General features: G+C 44.4%; 1 protein-coding gene across 4 annotated transcripts; it reads right to left on the bottom strand.

Annotated features, from left to right (window-relative positions):
- Positions 1–630: 630 nt before the first annotated feature.
- ZNF793 (zinc finger protein 793) lies at positions 631–19,494 on the bottom strand. Of its 4 annotated transcripts, none has more exons than XM_047793244.1 (7): positions 19,076–19,494; positions 17,710–17,851; positions 13,318–13,417; positions 9,952–9,997; positions 4,621–4,750; positions 4,004–4,099; positions 631–1,783 (listed from the first exon to the last, which is right to left on the bottom strand). In XM_047793244.1, exons 4-7 carry the CDS (start codon positions 9,964–9,966, stop codon positions 807–809), a joined length of 1,218 nt encoding a protein of 405 aa, XP_047649200.1. In that variant the 5' UTR covers positions 9,967–9,997; positions 13,318–13,417; positions 17,710–17,851; positions 19,076–19,494; the 3' UTR covers positions 631–806. The 4 variants fall into 4 exon arrangements, with proteins under 4 accessions (XP_047649200.1, XP_047649198.1, XP_047649199.1 ...); XM_047793242.1 differs by having other exon boundaries at positions 19,044–19,494; XM_047793243.1 differs by having other exon boundaries at positions 19,012–19,494.
- Between the last annotated feature and the right edge of the window lie 960 nt (positions 19,495–20,454).

Here is a 20,454-nt window from a genome sequence, read left to right on the forward strand (position 1 = left end):
ACAAATGTTACCGCCCATATACATTTATTACAAAAAGGTGGAGAAAATGTGCTGGTATAATATGTTAAAGCTTTTTCAAAAATTAGTTGGCCATGTTATTGTTGTTGTTTGTACTGTTACGACACCAAAAGACAATGCTGATATTTAGAGTAAAAATTTTGGTGAATGGCATTCTATATGTGTGCTTCATTTATATTAAATTCACATTTGTAATTCTAAAATACATATAGTGCTTATTATGTGGCTCACTGTGGGACATCCCATGATATACCTCTAACTTTCTCACACATATTTTGTATTCTGTTATCATTCTATTTAACATACGTTTACACTTTCATCAGCCAGAATGATCATGTTCATGTGGTTTTTTTGGGTTTTGTTTTTTGTTTTGTCTTTTTGCCATTTCTTGGGCTGCTCCCACGGGATATGGAGGTTCCCAGGTTAGGGGCCTAATCAGAGCTGTAGCTGCCAACCCACACCAGAGCCACAGCAATGAGGGATCCGAGCCACATCTGCAACCTACACCACAGCTCACGGCAACGCCAGATCCTTAATCCTCTGAGCAAGGCCAGAGATCGAACCCGAGACCTCATGGTTCCTAGTCGGATTTGTTAACCACTGAGCCACAACAGGAACTCCATGTTCATGTTTTATAAAGTATTTTCTATAATGTTTTTTATAAAGTTTTCTATCACAATTGGAGCATGACTTGCCTTATGATCAAACACTTGGTCCAAAATCATTAAATCAATGAGATATCCCCTAAAGATAAATTCCTCCACATATAATGAAATAGGATATCTTGCTCAAGGCTTTCCTACAAGGTTTAGGTTTTCATTCCTATAAGCATTCTTCCTAGCATGAATTTTCTGATGTCTACTGAGGTTTGGTTTCTGGTAGAAAGCTTTGCCGCATTCATTGCACCCATAGGGTTTTTCTCCTGTATGAGTTCTCCAGTGTTTATTGAGGCATGATTTTTGACTGAAGGATTTTCCACATTCTCTGCAACGATAGGGTCTTTCTCCTGTGTGTATTTTTCGATGTACATTGAGGTATGACTTCTCACCAAATGACTTCCCACAGTCATTGCACACAAAAGGTCTCTCACCTGTATGTGTTCTCTGATGTTCTTTGCGGTGTGACTTCTGAGTGAAGGCTTTCCCACAAAAAAAACACTCAAAGGGTCTTATCCCACTGTGTATTCTCTGGTGTTTAATAAGGGTTGACTTATGTGAAAAGGCTTTTCCACATTCAGCACACCCATATGGCTTCTCCCCAGTATGACTTCTCTGATGCCTAATGAATTCAGACTTGTAGCAAAAGGCTTTCCCACACTCAGTACAGACATGGGGTTTCTCTGTAGGTGGAACCCTTTTACGTTTGTACACAAGAGAATTGGTTACTGCTGGTTTATACATAAGTGTTGGGTTATGGCTGAAAGCTTTCTCACAGTGACTGCACTGCCAGAGTTTTTCTCCATTAGGTCGTCTATCATGCTTTGTATGTTGTAACAATTTCCCATATCCATAGCATTCATCTTGCTTTTTTGAAGAGTTTCTCTTAAAACCATTCAAGTCTAAATTATGGTTCACACTCTTCCCACAAGGGGTATTGGGGTTTTGAACTGAAGGAAAAAGATCCGTGTTCAGATGTGAAATTTTCCCAAACTTATTATATTCATGGCTTCTTTCCTTGGGCAATGTTTTCTTGCTGATAAATGTACCTTGCCTCAAAAGTGTGTCTTGCCGTCTTTTTCTCTGGACATTAACTTGCCAAACGTTTTCTGGAGAAAATACAGCAAAACTTTCCTTATAAATCTGTTATCATGATCCAGAATAAACTACTTGAGAAATGCCCTAAAATTTTATTTATTTATTTATTTACTTTTTTCTTTCTACGGCTGCACCTGTGGTATATGGAAGCTCCCAGGCTAGGGGTCAAATTGGAACTGCAGCTGCTGACCTATGCCACAGCAACAAAAGATCCAAGCCACATCTGTGACCTACACCACAGCTAACAGCAACACTGGATCCTTAACCCATTGAGTGAGGCCAAGGATCGAACCCACATCCTCATGGATCCTAGTTGGATTTGTAACCTGCTGAGCCACAACAGGAACTCCTCTAAAAATTTAAATGGTGCCCCCATATATGAATAGAGAGCATGAATCCTAACTAAAGGTACTAATGCAGGGAAAAGTGTCATTGGGTAAAGAAGATTCAGAAAATGGCACAAATGGAATGGAACATGCCATAGAGTACAGAGAGAATTTTGAAGAAGAGGGAATATTATAGAGTGGTTAGAAAATATGAAAGGACCAGAGACTAAATATTTTAGGCTTTGTGGGCCATATAGTCTCCATCACAATTATTTCAATCTCCTATTCTATGGTAGGAACACAGGCAGTATGTAAATGTAAAAGTGTAGCTGTGTTTGAATAAAACTATTCACAAAATCAGGGGGCTGATCTATAAGCCATAGTTGGCTGATCCCTGTTACAGAGGAAAGGGGTTTAAATGTCACATAGGACCTTGTTACTCAATGCATGGTTCTCAATGCTCAGCTGACTGGAAAATCCTGCTAGCACCCCAGGTTCTGATCTCCACCACTAATTTCTACTAAAAAGAACTAGAGTTCCTTAGAAAATGGCTGAGTCCATATCTGGAACAAAGATATACCTGTGGAACATGGTGTACCTGTGCAATCTTTTTTTCTTTTCTTTTCTTTTTTTCTCTTTTTAGGGCTGCACCTGTGGCATATGGAGGTTCCCAGGCTAGGGGTCAAATCAGAGATACAGCTTCCTGCCTATGCCTCAGCCACAGCAACGTGGGATCCAAGCCGTGTCTGTGACCCACACCACAGATCACTGCAATGCTGAATCCTTAACCGGCTAGGCAAGGCCAGGGATCAAACCCTTTTCCTCATGGATACTAGTCAGGTTCATTAACTGCTGAGCCATGATGGGAACTCCACCTTTGCAATCTTGAGTGTCAGAATGCAAAGACATTTCTTCAGTGAATAGGTTCTGGCAAATGGGCATAGAAGCAAGACTCAAGGGGTTCCAACCATGCAAGGCATGCTGGAGAAAACTGGCCCTATCTACACAAGTAAAAATATTGATATGCTATGGCCTAATAGTTCCATATGAACACATGTGTTCACAAAGTTTCAGTTTGTAAAAACTATAAATTTGTAATGATATCCAAAATAGAACATATGCTGCGGGTGCAGGCCTAAAAAGACCAAAAAAAAAAAAAAAGTAGGAGTTCGCTGGTGGTACAGCAGGTTAAGGTTTCAGTGTTTTCAGTGTTGCCATTGCAGTGGCTCAGGTCAATGCTGTGGCACAGGTTTGATCCCTGGCCTGAGAACTTCTACATGCCACGGGCATTGCCAAAAGGAAAGAAAAAAATCATAATATTAAAATTTTTTCTTTTAAAATAACTGGTATGTACTGTGGAGTTCCCACTATGGCACAGTGGCTTATGAGTCCAACTGCAGTGGCTTGTGTTGTTGCAGAGAGGCTGGCCCAGTGCAGTGGGTTAAAGGATCTGGTGTTGCTGCACCTGTGGCGTAGGTTTCAGCTGCAATTTGGATTTGACCCCTGGCCCAGGAACTTCCAGATGCTGCAGGTGCAGCCAAAAAAAAAAAAGAGGGGAGACTAAGGAAAGGTCTAAGACATTTTACCTAGAAACTGTGAGAGAGTAGGAAGGGACCAGCAAGAATGGGCTAATACAGAAGCTTATTTGTAAGAATGCCTGAATGTGAAAGAGAAGGTGTACTGATAACAAGAAAGACCAAGGATTCTGGAGAAAGGGAGACGAAGCAAGCACACAGGGGAGTGGGATTCATGGAGGTCGAAGGATCATCAAAAAGGCTGAAGTTCTCAAAAAAATGTCTCCAGCTACTTCCAAAGCTCTAAGGCTTTTAACAGCTGGACCCTGAATAAAATTCCAAAGGTACCAGCCTTCCATAGTACATCTTTTGCTGGATTTATCACACTTACCCCGACAGTGGCAGCCTGAGCATGCGGCCTCACAAATCCATGGTGCTTCTTGCTGCTCCAGTCTGAGGATCACATATGGTTTGGTGCCTTTATAACCTGTTCCAGGGAAATGATCCAGGCCTTGGGCTCAGCTCCTTGGTCTTCAGGGCCACTCAGGCAGCATTAAAGGCTGTGCAACAGACGCTGTACTTGGGAGGAGACTGTACACACATCTTGTCTAAAACTCAAAACAGTGATCCAGGGCCACTGAAACTCAAGCCAAGCTCACTGAGGCAGCACAGATTAAGGGTTAGGAATGCAAACAGTGCAGCCAGACTTCTGGGGTTCAAAGCCTGCTCTGGCTCTGCTATGTACTGGATAAGTGACACTGGGCAGGTTACGTCACCTCTTTGCTTCAGTTCCCAAAGGTGCAAATAGTGGTACTAACTGTACCCACCTCATAAGAGCTCTTATGAGGATTACACAGGCTAGTATTTTAAAGGTGGCTAAAACAGTGTCTGGCACATAGGAAGTACTTCAGAGGTTCTAGGTATTTCAGTTACTTTTAGCAACCGAAAAAGGAAAGGTAGCCACTCATTCACACACAATCTAGACTGTGTGGCAGAGCTGTTTCTTACCCACTGAGACAAGGTTGCTGTAGGTCTCCAGCATCACATCCCGGTAGAGGGCCCTCTGAGCAGGATTCAGCCTGTGCCACTCCTCTTCAGTGAAGCCCACTACCACATCCTTGAATGACACAGCTCTTTGCTAAAGATGAAATGACACTGAGTCACAGAGGAAATGTAGGCAGGAGTGGAGGATGCTGATTTTTTAAAATGTCCACAGGTCAGGACATATTATGATCGCCTCTCTAGGACACCTTTTCAACTCCTGGGTTTGGGCTATATATGGTGGGAATGGATGCCACAATCATTTATACTTTGGGTCAACACTTTTTTTTTTTTTTTGGTCTTTTTTGCCTTTTCTAGGACCGCTCCCGTGGCATATGGAGGTTCTCAGGCTAGGGGTCAAATCGGAGCTGTAGCTGCTGGCCTACACCAGAGCCATAGCAACACGGGATTTGAGTCACGTCTGCAACCTACACCACAGCTCACAGCAATGCCAGATCCTTAACCCACTGAGCAAGGCCAGAGATCAAACCCGCAACCTCGTGGTTCCTAGTCAGATTTGTTAACCACTGCGCCACAATGGGAACTCCAAGGGTCAACACATGTTGACTAAAGACTATGTGTCTGACCCAGTCCTGATTGCTTAGGACACAGTCATGGATGGCTTCTGACCGCAAGGAGCTCACAGCCTGGTGGGGAGAGCAATATTTAAAAGCAATATGTCTTTTAGGATGAAAGAGCTATGACGGCAGGATGTATGGGCTGTGGCATGTGGAGAAGTGAATGGTCCGTTCAAATTATCAGGTTCTAGTTAGGTTTCAGAACTAAGGCATATGTGCCACTGAGTCTTCTCTGCAGGGAGATGGAGAAATTGCCCTCCTTGCAGAGAAAACGACATGAACAGAGGCCTGGGGCCAAACAGGAATTTCCCCCCCCCCTTTTTTTTTTAGGGCTGCACCTGTGGCATATGGAAGTTCCCAAGCTAGAGGTTGACTAAGAGCTGCAGCTGCTGGCCTACGCCAGGGCCACAGCAATGCCATATCTGAGCTGCATCTCTGACCTACACTGCAGCTCGCAGCAATGCCGGATCCTTAACCCATTGAGCGAGGTCAGGGATTGAACCTGCATCCTCATGGATACTAGGTGGATTCTTAACTTGCTGAACCACACAGGAACTCCCAAACAGTGATTTTAAAGACAGCAAGTCATTCAATTACAGAGGCCTGTGAATGACGTGATGGGCCTTAAAACAATGAGCAATCTACCAAAGGAGTAGTGTGTATAGAGAAAGCCCATTCTAGAAGCATGTGGTGAGTTTCCTGCGTTCTGTGTCCAGTGGTACAATGTTAACTCTAAGCGGACTGAAAAGTTAAGGATGTGCCTTGTATCCCTACAGTTATCATTATAATCATAGTGCGAAGAGGTGTACTGAAATAAAGTCATACAAAGGCAGTGGCACAGGATGTGCCAACCAGACACTGAAACCGAGAAGGACCTTGTGGGGCCCTCCTGGGCAAAAGCCTCTCCATGTCCCCCATTTCTTTTTTTTTTTTTTTTGGTCTTTTTTTTGCTATTTCTTTGGGCCGCTCCAGCGGCATATGGAGGTTCCCAGGCTAGGGGTCAAATCGGAGCTGTAGTCACTGGCCTACGCCAGAGCCACAGCAACACAGGATCCGAGCCGAGTCTGCAACCTACACCACAGCTCACGGCAACGCCGGATCATTAACCCACTGAGCAAGGGCAGGGACCGAACCCGCAACCTCATGGTTCCTAGTCGGATTCGTTAACCACTGCGCCACAACGGGAACTCCCGATGTCCCCCATTTCTTATATGCAGGCAAAAGGGCTTTAGCCTCCTAGACCTTCCAGAATACCAAAGGGCAGATCCAAACAGTCGTTCATCAGGGAAGTGAAGGGAGGCAGAAACAGAGGAGGGGCAGTCAAGAAAAAACAGTGCAGCCCAAAAAACAGAGTTCAAGTTCCTCTTTAAGGAACATGCATAACAATACTATCTTTGAGTTCTTCCACAGAACCAAGGTCCCCACCCAGGTAGAGGATGATAACTTTAGACTGAGCAAAAGATTCCTGGAGCACCACCCTGTTACCTCACACTGCAATCAGAAGAAAGTCATATGCCCTCAGCCTTCACACCAAATTTTGCCTATAAAAACTTCACTCCTAAAACCACAGAGGAGTTTGGGGGTTTTTGAGCACAAGACACCTGTTCTCCTTGCTTGGTCCTGCAATAAACCTTTCTCTGCTCCAAAATCTGATGTTTCTGTTTGTTTGGGCCCACAGTGCGTTGGGCACATGGGCTTGTGTTCAGTAACAATCCCACCCCATTCTAGTTAGTTCTGTTTGGAAAATACTGACTCAGAGCCTGTCACTGAGCTACAAGCCTTATGCTCTGTGGTGAAGTCTGAACGCTGCTCTCCCACCACCATGGTATGTTGTTCTGGCATCAGATGGGGTGCTGTTACCACAGCTCCTTAATCCGCCACACCACATAAGAACTTCGGGGGTGGGGGGGGGAGGTTGGGGAGGAAGTTTTTAATAGGCAAAATCTGGGGTGAGGGCTGCAGGGCACCTGACCTCTTGACTGGTTGGTAGTGAGATAACACATTTTCAAGAAATCTTGTACTCAGCCTGAAGTTACATACTCCATCTGGGTGGGACCTCAGTTCCTGCAGAAGAACTCAAAAATATTGTTAATGTCAAGAGTTCCTGTGAACAGTGGTGCAGGTCACAGATGTGGCTCAGATCCCGTGTTGCTGTGGTGTAGGCTGGCAGCTGTAGCTCCGAATCAACCCCTAGCCTAGGAACCTCCATATGCCATGGGTGTGGCCCTAAAAAGTATATCCCTTGAGGAGGAACCAAGACCCTGCCCCATTGTTTGCATGGTTGTTTCTTGACTGCTCCTCCTTTGTTTCTGCATCCCCTCCCTTCCCCCATTAGCAACTGTTGGAATCTGCCCTTAGGAACTCAGGGAAGGTCAAGGAGATGGAGGCCTTTTTCCTACAAACGAGAAACAGGGGACACTGAAGGGCTTTTGTGCCTAGGAGGGCCCTACCGGGTCCTGCTCAGTTGCAGGATAGGGTGGGACAGAATGGAACAAAATGGAAGGGAATGGAACAGAAAAGAATAAAATGGAAAAGATGTAATCTGCACCTAAAAGGCCATGCCATTTTCACCAACAAGGAGATGAAGAAGAGGGAGATGGAAGAAACACTGAGGCTATAAAATTAGCAAGACTTGGTGACTGAGTGGAAGAGGTGGAAGGTGGGCAGAAGTCAAGGATAAATCTCAAGGTCCTGGCTTGCCTGGTGGGGTGGTACCATCTCCTGAGATGGGAAACGGGGAAGGGGAGACATAACTCAGGAGTTCAACTTTGGGAGTTCCTGTCATGGCTCAGTGGTGATGAACCCAAATAGTATCCATGAGGATGTGGGTTTGACCCCTGGCCTTGCTCAGTTAGGAGCCAGTGTTGCCATGAGCTTTGGTGTAAGTCGAAGACGTGGCTCAGATCTGGAATATCAGTAGGCCAGCAACTGTAGCTCTGATTTGACCCTTAGCCTGGGAACTTCCATATGCCACAGGTACGATCCTAAAAAAAAAAAAAGACTTCAACTTTGTACACATTAAATTTGAAGCGCTGCAGGGCAGCCAGTGCAGATGTTGATCCCTGATTACATTATGGACAAAAGAGTTGGAAGCTCTTGGAAGAGGATCGGACTAAAGGACAGGTGCGGGAGTCACCTGCAGACTCACCAGCATCTACCTTGAAGGACATAAGCCTGAGCCCTGTTAACATTCCACAGCTCCGGGGAGTTCCCGTCGTGGCGAAGTGGTTAACGAATCCGACTAGGAACCATGAGGTTGTGGGTTCGGTCCCTGCCCTTGCTCAGTGGGTTAAGGATCCGGCGTTGCCATGAGCTGTGGTGTAGGTTGCAGACGCGGCTCGGATCCTGCGTTGCTGTGGCTCTGGCGTAGACCGGTGGCTACAGCTCCGATTCGACCCCTAGCCTGGGAACCTCCATATGCCTCGGGAGCGGCCCAAAGAAATAGCAAAAAGACAAAAAACAACAACAACAACAACAACAAAACATTCCACAGCTCCGGACACAGGCCTGGGCCTTGTTGACATTCCACAGGGCTGGTGTAAAGCAATCAGCCAGGTACCTAAGTCTCCAGCCGCAGCCCCTTTTTCTTAGAAGAACAAAGGTAGCTGATAAGGGGGACTGCAGATGCTACAAGGTTACCCATCTAGTTGCCTCTCTAGTGCTGACATAAGCTGCTTGCTTAAAGTTAGAAGATATGAACCTTATTATAAATCATCATTGTAAACCTAAACACTCTCACTAGTTAAGGTTTGAAGTTTTTTGTTTTTTGTTTTTGTCTTTTTGCCATTTCTTGGGCTGCTCCCACGGCATATGGAGGTTCCCAGGCTAGGGGTCTAATCGGAGCTGTAGCCGCCAGCCTACGCCAGAGCCACAGCAATGCAGGATCCAAGCTGCATCTGCAACCTACACCACAGCTCATGGCAATGCCGGATCCTTAACCCACTGAGCAAGGCCAGGGATCAAACCCGAAACCTCATGGTTCCTGGTTGGATTCGTTAACCACTGTACCACAATGGGAACTCCAAGGTTTAAAGTATTTTAACCGCCACTTTGTTTTTGTACCCCGACTTATGCATGTGCACTGCCCCCCCAACCTGAATGTAAGTTTGCCTTTATCAACACGGTCCGTTTCTTTGTTTGGGGCTTCACACTCAAGCCACTTTTAGGCAGTGTGTGGCCCTGGCCAGTGACAAAGACTCCTAATTTGTTTCTTCTCAGTTGGAGTGGTCTCTGTTCTTTCACACACAACAACCTGAGTGGATGAAACCACCCCAGACGCCTCAGAGTGATACTTCTCCCAGCTGCTAGGAGATGGTTTGCCACTGCAGGCTTGAGATCTTTTGAGAGTTTTCCTGCCAAAAGGGAGCTAACTGACCCAAGGTTATGTGCTCTCCCTGGGGCAGCCTACAACCAAAGACTGGTTAATTTCAGAATATAAAGGCCCCCTTGCCTCCACTGAGGACAATCCCAGCTCCAGAGCATCTTATAAGAGCAGCTGATGCCTCTGTTCGACAACTCCCTCTGCCCACTTTGCTTCCTTTACTGACTTACAGGTGTTCCAAGGGTCTCCCTGGTAAACCTCCTCTGTGCAAATCTCCATCCCCAAGTCTATTTTCCTGAAAACCCAGCTTATGACAATATATATATATGGTTGAAATGCATATATATATATTTTTCTAGAACAGTTTCCCCAAGAAGGGAAAATAGGCATCGCGCTTACCTGGTATGCAATCATTTTCTGTTGTTCTTAGAAAAAGATCTGTGACCTGTGAAGACAGAGGTTGTGGGAAGAGGACGGAGAAAGAGAGAAAAGAGCTGAGAGGGACTAGGCTTGGTTCACAACTTGAAAATTCCCTATGTAAATCTTGTGAAAAAATTCACGCTTTAAATCACTGTGGCAGAAGAAAAAAAATGGTACCATTCAACTCAAAATGTGGATGCACAGAACAGACTTCCCAGGAAGCAAAAACTCTTACCATGTCAGAATTGAAAGTTACTAAAAACCAAAATCCTTAAACTTAAACAACTGGCCCCAAGTATATACCAGAAAAAGGGCTTCTATATCTGTTATGAAAATATTACAAAGAACTCAAAGCAAAGTAAAATAACTGTATAACATTAGCAAAACTAATGGTTACTTAAACGATGGTATAAATTGTTATTGAAAGCTAAACTTTTTTTTTTGTCTTTTCTAGGGCTGCTCCCACAGCATGTGGAGGTTCCCAGGCTAGGGGTCGAATTGGAGCTGTAGCCGCCGGCCTACGCCAGAGCCACAGCAACGTGGGATCCGAGCCGAGTCTGCACCCTACACCACAGCTCACGGCAATGCCAGATCCTTAGCCCACTGAGCAAGGCCAGGGCTCGAACCCGCAACCTCACGGTTCCTAGTCAGATTTGTTAACCACTGCACCACGACAGGAACTCCTGAAAAGCTAAACTTTTCATTCAGCAGACTGTGTTGTCATTGAAAACAATTTTCAACAGATGAGAACAAACAACTGTTGCTTTTCATCATGATGTTTGATAAAAGTAATAACTGTATGCCTTAAAAAATTTTAAAAAGGGCAGGAGGGGAGTTCCCATTGTGGCTCAGTGGGTTAAGAACCCAACTAGTAACCATGAGGATTCCGGTCTGATCCCTGGCCTCACTCAGTGGGTTAAGGATCTGGTGTTGCCATAAGCTACAGCATAAGTCAGCCTCGTTTCCACTGAGCCATGACAGGAACTCCAATGAATCCATTCTAATTGTATAATTCAAAAAGTTGTGACAAACCATTCGCCATGTAATTACCACACACACAATCAGCTTTGGGTTGGCACTGTTTGGGAGGAGTGGAGGACGCCTTTGAAGAGCTGGAAATACTCTCTATCACAATCTGGGTGCTACTCTCTAGGCAAGTTATATCTCAAGGTATTTTCTTGGTCTTTTCTTTTTTTTTTTTTTGCTATTTTTGTGGGCTGCTCTCGCGGCATATGGAGGTTCCCAGGCTAGGGGTCGAATCGGAGCTATAGCTGCCAGCCTATGCCAGAGCCACAGCAACGCTGGATCCAAGCCGCGTCTGCGACCTACACCACAGCTCACGGCAACGCTGGAATCTTAACCCACTGAGCAAGGCCAGGGATCGAACCCGCAACCTCATGGTTCCTAGTCGGATTCGTTAACCACTGCGCCACGACGGGAACTCCTCAAGGTATTTTCTTTAATCACTATCTCGTTATTTAAGAAATACATGTGTAGAAAAACTTCTGGTGTGAAATACAATAAAATGTTAGGGGTTTGATTTGGGTGGTAGAATGTTTCTTCCTCTAATCTGTAATCGTAGCACATACACGTTTCATTATTTACATACTTCATTCATTTTCCCCCTGCCTTTTCTCATCATGAGAAGTCACAGGAGGGTCTGAAGAGGGCGAGGGGATTCTCTGAGAGAACCGAACTGTCCATTAGGGACTGAGCTGGCAGGAGAGGCCTGGGGCAGTTAATCCAGCTTTGGGCCACTAATCCCTCCTCTTAAGAGCACAAACTCCCCCCCCACAACCCCCACCTTCCAGGACTTGGCTATTCAGCCTCACCCTCGGCCTGGTCTCCAGGGCTGTAGGGCTCTAGCTGAGGCGGTGGTGTGGCAAATGTGCTGGTGAATGTGTGTTCAGAGGCCTGTGTTCTGACCCTGACTCTGTGACCATCTAGGCCCCCCTGGGAAAGTAATGCCCTTCACCTTTAAATGAGATGATGGCATTAATGGAGGCTAAAACCATGGGCAAAAGCTGGACGAAAAACAGGGTATTTATATAGTATTTAAATATCCCCGCAAGATATTTATTAATTATAAAGGGAAAAATAGTAACTTTACCCTAGAGAAACCCTAGAGATACCAGTTTAACCAAGTGATTAGTTAACATCACGCTGTGCTGTGAAAGGCACAATTTACTTCTCTAGAATTCTGCCCAAAATGCATCCCTGAATCTAATCACAAGAAAGCATCAGCTAAAACCATATTGTGTGACACCATACAAAATAACCTGTACTTTCAAAAAATGTCAACTTCATGAAAGACAGACCGAGGAACTGAATCTAATTAAAGGAGACTAAGAGAATATGTCAGCTACAGGTGGCATATAATCCTGAACTGGATTCTGGAATGAAAAAAGAAGAGTTGTCATAAAATGACATTATTGGTTGACATCTCAGTGTGGACTGTGGATTAGATAATAGTATGAGATCGGTGTTAATTGATTTACTTTGGAAATTGCATTGTGGTTGTATAGGAAAATGGTCTCATTTTTAGGAAATATACACCGAAGCATATTGGGGTTAAGGAACACCATGTCTGCAACCTATTCTCAAACACTTGAGAAAAAAAGATTAATAAAAAAATCTGGGATTATAGATCCTGCTGCCACCACCATTCTGAGGAGGGACTTTTCTGCCCCTCTGTCAAAATGAAGTGAACTCCCCCTGTTACCAGAGGCCAAGTAAGGTGGCAGAAATAACAGGGGAGCAGCTAAGAGTCCAAAAAGGGCCCAAAAGACTAAGGGAGTGGGTTGGCTACCTCCCATACTACAAGATGGCAGATTGTTCTGGGCTGGACCAATGTCCCCTTCCCCTGAGAGAATATGCCTCTGACACCTGGTCTTCCCTGCTTCCCTTTTCACTTCTATCTCCCTGAATCTTAGAGCCAACCTTTCTCCCACCATGTAGCCATGGAGGGTCCCTGGAAGGAGTGACACCAAGTTGAGCCTTATTAAGCTTCTGGCTGAGGGATGATGCTATTTCCTGTTTTGCAGGAATCTTTGCTTTGGTAAGAGGCCTGGCCCATGGAGTTCCTCTGTGGCACAATGGATTAAGGATCTGGCATTGTCTCTGTAGCAGCTTGGGCTGCTCCCGTGGCCACGGGTTTGATCCCTGGCCTGGGAATTTCCACATGTCATGGACATAACAAGGAGGAAAAAAAAAAAAAAAGAGGTCTGGACCCTGGGTGACTCCTTTGGTAGGGGATTTTTGTCCTCAATTCTCCTCTCCTGGACCAGGGGGTCTTTTACCTGGCCTGTTAGGCCCTCACAGCTCCATCTCTCAATAGTAACTCACCCTCAGCTGACTGACAAGGCCTTCTACAGACGTGTCCGAGGTCCTGTAGCCTGTCCAGTAAGGTGGTAGGTACCAAAGGTGTTCAGGGCACGCAGGGAACCTGAAGACAAGCAGATCCCATGGTGAGAGTCATCCAATGGTCCCTCCCCAAATACTCTCTGGGGCCTAAGAATTAGAAGCCTATAGAGCACTGGGCAGACGGACGTATCTGAGGGATGGCTGTGCTCCATGTTTGGGCTGGGAGAACTTCTGGAAAGACCCTGAGCCTGGGAGTTACTCAGAGGGAAGTCTGAAGCCAAGCAATTCCTTTAATTGACTGAAGTAATCTAGTCAGATAATTCACCTTGCTGGGCCTCACTTTCCTTCTCTGTGAAAACAGGAATGATAAATACTAATTAAAAAAAAAAAAGATAAATACTAATTTAAAAAAAAAACAACCCTCCTGGAGTTCCCTCGTGACACAGAAGGTTAAAGATCCAGCATTGTCACTACAGAGGCTCAGGTCACTGCTGTGGCAGGGTTTGATCTCTGGCCCCAGAACTTCCATATGCCACTGGCGGTGGCCAAAAAATGACAAAATAAAAAACCCCATCTGAAAAAGAAATAAAACTGTCACTGTTTGCAGATGACATGATACTATACAAAGAAAATCCTAAAGATGCTACCAGAAAACTATTAGAGCTCATCAATCAATTTGGTAAAGTTGCAGGATACAAAATTAACGCAGGAAATCTCTTGCATTCCTATACACTAACAATGAAAGATCAGAAAGAGAAATTAAGGAAACAATCCCACTTACCATCACATTGAAGAGAATAAAATACATACGAATAAACCTACCTAATGAGATAGAAGACCTGTACTCTGAAAACTCTGTACTCAGACGGTGATGAAAGAAATCAAAGATGACACAAATAGATGGAAATATATACCACGCTCTTGGGTTGGAAAAATCAGTATTGTCAAAATGACTACATTTATTACCCAAGGCAATCTACAGATTCAATGCAATTCCTATCAAATTACCAATGGCATTATTCACAGACCTAGAACAAAAAGTTTTTACATTTGTATGGAAACATAAAAGGCCCTTAACAGCCAAAGCAATCTTGAAAAAGAAAAATGGAACTGAAAGAATCATGGTCCCTGACTTCACACTATATACAAAGCTACAGTCATCAAAACAATATGGTACTGGCACCAAAACAGAAATAGAGATAAGTGGAACAGGATAGAAAAGCCAGAAATAAACCCACACACCCGTGGTAAACAAACAAAGGAGGCAAGAAGACACAATGGAGGAAAAGAGAGTCTTTTCAATAAGCGGTGCTAGGAAAACTGGACAGCTACATGGACAAGAATGAAATCAGAACATTCTCTAACACCAAACACAAAAATAAATTCGAAATGGATTAAAGACCTAAACATAAAGCCAGATAATATAAAACTCTTAGAGGAAAACAGGCCGAACAGTCTCTGACATAAATCGCAACAATATCTTTTTTGATCCACCTCCTAGAGTAATGAAAATAAAAACAAATGGGACTCAAAAGCTTTTGTACAACAAAGGAAACCATTAAAAAAAAAAAAAAATGGAGTTCCCGCTGCAGCACAACAGGATCAACAGTATCTTCGGAGCTCTGGGATGCAGGTTTGATTCCTGGCCCGGCAAAGTGGGTTAAGGATCTGGCATTGCCACCGCTACAGCTTAGACAGCAACCATGGTTCAGATCTGATTCCCGACCTGGTAACTCTATATGCTGTGGGGCAGCCAAAAAAAGAAAAAGAAAACAACCCATGGAATGGGAGTAAATCTTTGTAAATGAAGTGACCAACAAGGGCTTAATCTCCAAAATACACAAACATCTCACTCAGCTTTATATCAAAAAAAAACAAAAAAAAACAAAACAGGAGTTCCAGTCATGGCTCAGTGGTTAACGAATCCAACTAAGAACCATGAGGTTTCGGGTTTGATCCCTGGCCTTGCTCAGTGGGTTAACGATCCCGCGTTGCTGTGGCTGTGGTGTAGGCCGGCGGCTACAGCTCTGATTGGACCCCTAGCCTGGGAACTCATATGCCACGGGAAGTGGCCCTAGAAAAGGGAAAAAGACAGGGAAAAAAAAAAAATCAAAAAATGGGCAGAAGATCTAGATAGACATTTCTCCAAAGAAGACAGACAGATGGCCAAAAGCACATAAAAAGATGCTCGAGATCACTATTAGAGAAATGCAAATCAAAACTACAATGAGATATCACCTCACACTAGTCAGAATGGCCATAATCAAAAAATCTAGAAATAATAAATGCTGGAGAGGGTGTGAGAAAAGAGAACCCTCCTACACTGTTGGTGAGAATGTAAACTGGTGCAGCCACTGGATACCAGGAGGCGAGTTTCCTTAAAAACCAAATATAGAACTACTACATGACCTAGCAACCCAACTCCTTGGCATCTATCAGGAGAAAACCTTAACTCAAAAAGATAATATGGGAGTTCCCATCATGGCTCAGTGGTTAACGAATCCAACTAGGAACCATGAGGTTACGGGTTTGATTCCTGCCCTTGCTCAGTGGGTTGAGGATCCGGCATTGCCGTGAGCTGTGGTGTAGGTTGCAGACGCGGCTTGGATCCAGCGTTGCTGTGGCTCTGGTGTAGGCCGGTGGCTACAGCTCCAATTCGACCCCTAGCCTGGGAACCTCCATATGCTGTGGGAGCAGCCGAAGAAATGGCAAGAAGACAAAAAAAAAAAAAAGATAATGTGCCCCAATGTTCACTGCAGTACTATTTATGATAGCCAAGATATGGAAGCAATTTAAATGTCCATTGACAAATGAATGGGTAAAGAAGTGGTACATACATACAATAGAACATTACTCAGCAAAAGTAATATTATTCAAAAAGAACAAAATAATGCCACTAAAATGCCCTAACTCCTTACCCAGCATATGTGTTCTGCATCAAAGCAATTACCTGTGTTTGATTCTGTGCAGGTGAAAAACAGGGACTATCTGCTCTGAAAATAAAAACTTGACATTTACGGCTTCTGAAAGATGTTACGCCTCACCTCTCACCTTCCTTTTTTTTTTTTTTTTGCTTTTTAGGGGCATACTGCAGCATATGGAGGTTCCCAGGCTAAGGGTCCAATTGGAGCTACAGCTGCCAGCCTACACCACAGCCACAGCAACTCCGGATCCAAGCAGCGTCTGCAACTTTCACCACAGCTTGTGGCAACGCCAGATCCTTAACCCACTGAGTGAGGCCAGGGATCAAACCTACAACCTCATGGTTCCTAGTTGAATTTGTTTCAGCTGCGGCACGACAGGAACTCCACCTCTCACCTTTGTTTCTTAAGATGCTATCCTCATTGTGCTTTGTGTCTGAAGACTACATAAGGATTGCCTATAATACTTAAGAAAACAATTAAAATACTATTTCAGCAGTTCAGTCTTTTATAAAGCTAATGGTCAAAATCTTATTTCCATTTCATTTGTAATTTTGTGTCAGGCTATCTTAATCACCACTGATCTGATTTTAATTTCAGTGAAGAACAGTTTCTAGAAGTAGCTTTTATTTATTTATTTTTTGGCTGTGTCTGTGGCATGTGGAAGTTCCTAGGTCAGGGACTGACCCTGCGCCATAGCAGTGACAACATCAGATGCTAGGCCATCAGGGAACTACTAAAAGTAGCTTTAAGTTTGGTTTTTGTGATTATTATTGTGGTTTTAGGTTTGCTGAATTGTTCTACCAGGATTTTATAAGGCACAGATTCACGAAGGTCAAAACATACCAGGGCCAAGAAAATACAGAACAAAGCAAAAAGATTCTTAGAACACAGTAACTTCCAGATCCAGTTTCTTTTCATTCCATAATTCATTTTTTTCCCTAGCCTTACTTATAATTGACATATTACTTATAATATTACTTATAATTGACATACAACATTGTGTAAGTTTAAGGTGTACAATGCCCTGATTTGATACGCATATATACTGTATAATGACTACCACAACAGGGTTAGGTAACATTTCCAGCACCTCACACAAGTACTTTTTTTTTTCGGTATGGTGAGAACACTTTTTTTTCTTTTTACAGCTGCACCTGGGGAAAGTTCTCAAGCTAGGGGTCGAATGGAACTGCATCTGCAGGCCCATGCCACTGCCATAGAGCCACATCTGTGACCTACGCTGCAGGTTTCGGAAATGCCAGAACCTTAACCCACTGAGTGAGGCCAGGGACTGGAAGACACTGTGCTGGGACCTTACCCGCTGAGCCACAACAGGAACTCCTGAGAACACATTATATTTTAAGTTGAGCCTAGATAAAAGTATTTTCCAAATGCTCTCAAAGTTTGCTCCTTCATCAAGATCTTTTACAATATCTGTTTAGATACTTACTTAGTAAACTCTTTGTTTTCTAACCACAGGCAAAGTTAAATCCATCCTAGATCCCATGGAGTCAGAATAGATTTCCAGAAACCAGGCTCACTCTTGGGGTGTTATCACAGATGGACATGTCATTACACTTTCCAGAAAGAACCTTAAAGGAAACATTTTGAGAAATATGCATCAAATCCTTGGCAAGAGCAACAGAAGCCACGTTTTTAATAACATGTTACTTTAGAGAAGTTTAACACAATCCTTTCAAAGCACTTTCGTTAATGTGGGGAACAATAAAAAAAAGAGGGGAGGATGGTTTGAAGTGGGCCCTGGCCATGACAGACCAGACAGAACTGGTTGCTCATCAGGTGGGGTATGTTACATGGGTGAAATGTGTTCCCCTTGTGCAGGACTGCACCCTCAAATCCTTGCCTCTCCCATCCCAAATCTCTGCATTTGCAAGCCTCAACACCAACCCCATTAAGCCTCCTACACACACTCTGTCTCCAATCCACAACTCCCAGAGGTCCTTGTAGTCACTGATATCCCCCACGTCCAAGTATTACCATCAAAGACCACTAGTCAGTGACTACAAAAACCGATCCATTGTGACTGCAAAACAGTGAATTACACAGATCCCTGACGACGAACCCACGCTGATTTCCAACAGTATTCCAATGACTAGGGATCAATCACCTGCCCCCACAATTACTGACAGCCCCAAGCAGTGACCACCTCCTCATAGATCCCTCTATTCCCCATTCCCTGATCTACAAAAGTCCAGTCACTGATACTCTCAGATTCCACCATGAATTATCTTAAGGAAGTCCCCATCACCAAAGGCCTAAAGCATTTCTCCAAATATTGATCCTCATTGACCACCCTCAGCACCGAACCTCAAAGTTTCCACAATCACCAGTTCCGGGTATCCAAACAGAACTTAGGAACCTCCAATTACAGACTCCCTCAAGCTTGTGATCACTGAGCACTAATACTGTTCAAATCAGTTTCTTCGAAGAAATTCACTTGGCCTCAGACCCAAAAGACCACTTTAAACTGACCCCCACGCACTCTGTCAATCAAGAACCTTCATTTATTTCCACATTTCCCAATCCATCCTCCTCACAGACATTGCCACTGACTCCCACAAACCCGCCAGGACAGACTCCCCCAAGAGTCTCAGACACCCCATCGCTTAACCCTTCAATCCCCTGGGTCTCTGACCCTTACAGGTTTCCATGACTGACCCAGTGGGGCCGCCGTAGTCGTCTGATCTCCATCCTACACAAGTCCTGGATTTTGACTGCTTCTCTCACTGACCTTTCCCATTCTCCCGGTATCCGCGCCCTAACCTGAAATTGATTGCCGTACCACGCCGCCTCACCACGGTTTGAGCTCTTCCCATCCTGAGTGGTTGTGCGCAGACTCAGTTACATCTTTGAGGCAGTCGGCCGCCACCTGGCAACCTTCCAGAGAACAGGATTCTGGGATTCTGAACTTTAATGTCAGTTAAGATGGCCGCGCCCGCTTAACGTCTTGCCGGGGGCGGCCATGTTTAAGTCTGTGCCGTACAACGGATGACTAGGCCTTTTGTTGGACGATTAGACTGTCGTAGAGTGGGGAGAAGCAAGTGTTCCTGGGTCCTTAAACAGAAACGTCACTGCAGCGTTTAGCATTTCAGAAACTCAAACCTCCAGAGAGCAAAACAGCAGCTCCCTGACCCGGAACTTCAGCTGCCTTTGTCTCCAGCAGCGAAGGCAGCAAGTTTAAGATGGCCGAGTTCTTTTAAACAGCTTCTTACGTGCAATGGGCGTGGCCCATCCCCGAGGAGGAACGTCCTTAAAGCAAGGTAAAAGTTTTCCTAGGCTAGCTCTGGAGTTGGAGAACCGCGCAGAGGAAACTCTTCTCCCGAGGCCCGGAGAAAAGAAAGGGAGACTTCACCGCGAAGGCAGAGCTGCAAGAGGGGGCAGTAGGAAGGCTGTTAGCACTTACTGAAAGCAAATGTTGAAAGCCTGGTCTTTAGTCTCAGGTGGCTTGACCCTATTGACCCTAAAAATAAAATAACCAATTATTTTACCAGAAAATGGGTTTATTCTGGAATAGCAGAGAATTGAAATTTGGGACAAACAAGCTACAAAGGGGAATGTGGGGGGAGGGATAAATTAGGGGTTTGGGATTAACAGATACACACTACTATATATAAAATAAACAACCAGGACCTACTTATTGCACAGGAAACTATATTCAATATCTTGTAATAACCTATAATGGAAAATAGTTTGAAAGATTATATATGTGTGTATTTGAATCACTTTGCTGTACACCTGAAACTAACGAAACATGCTAAATCAACTATACCTCAATAAAATTTTTTTCTAAAAAATTTTGAAAAGAAGTATTTATATGATTCTGAAACAAAATTATCTCTCTTTTTTTTTTTTTTTTTGGCTACACCCACAGCACGTGGAAGTTCCCAGGCCAGGAATCGAACCCCTAGCCACAGCACTGACTCTAGCCACTGCAGTGACAATGCCAGATCCTTAACCTTCTGTGCCACAAAGGAACTCCTCCTTTGTGGTCCATGCTTTGAAGTCCATGAGAGAGCAGGGCCATCCAGAAGAACACAGACAGTCCCATCTCAGGGGTCACAGGGCAGTCCTTTTCCAGGATAGCCAAGGCACACTCTGAAGAACCATCCTGAGGAAGGGATTCCACTACTAGGCTTCTGATCCTGCTTAGCCAGATTGGCCTGGCCTCGAATTC

The sequence above is a fragment of the Phacochoerus africanus genome, chromosome 8 (genome assembly GCF_016906955.1).
Source record: "Phacochoerus africanus isolate WHEZ1 chromosome 8, ROS_Pafr_v1, whole genome shotgun sequence".
Lineage (NCBI taxonomy): Eukaryota > Metazoa > Chordata > Mammalia > Artiodactyla > Suidae > Phacochoerus > Phacochoerus africanus.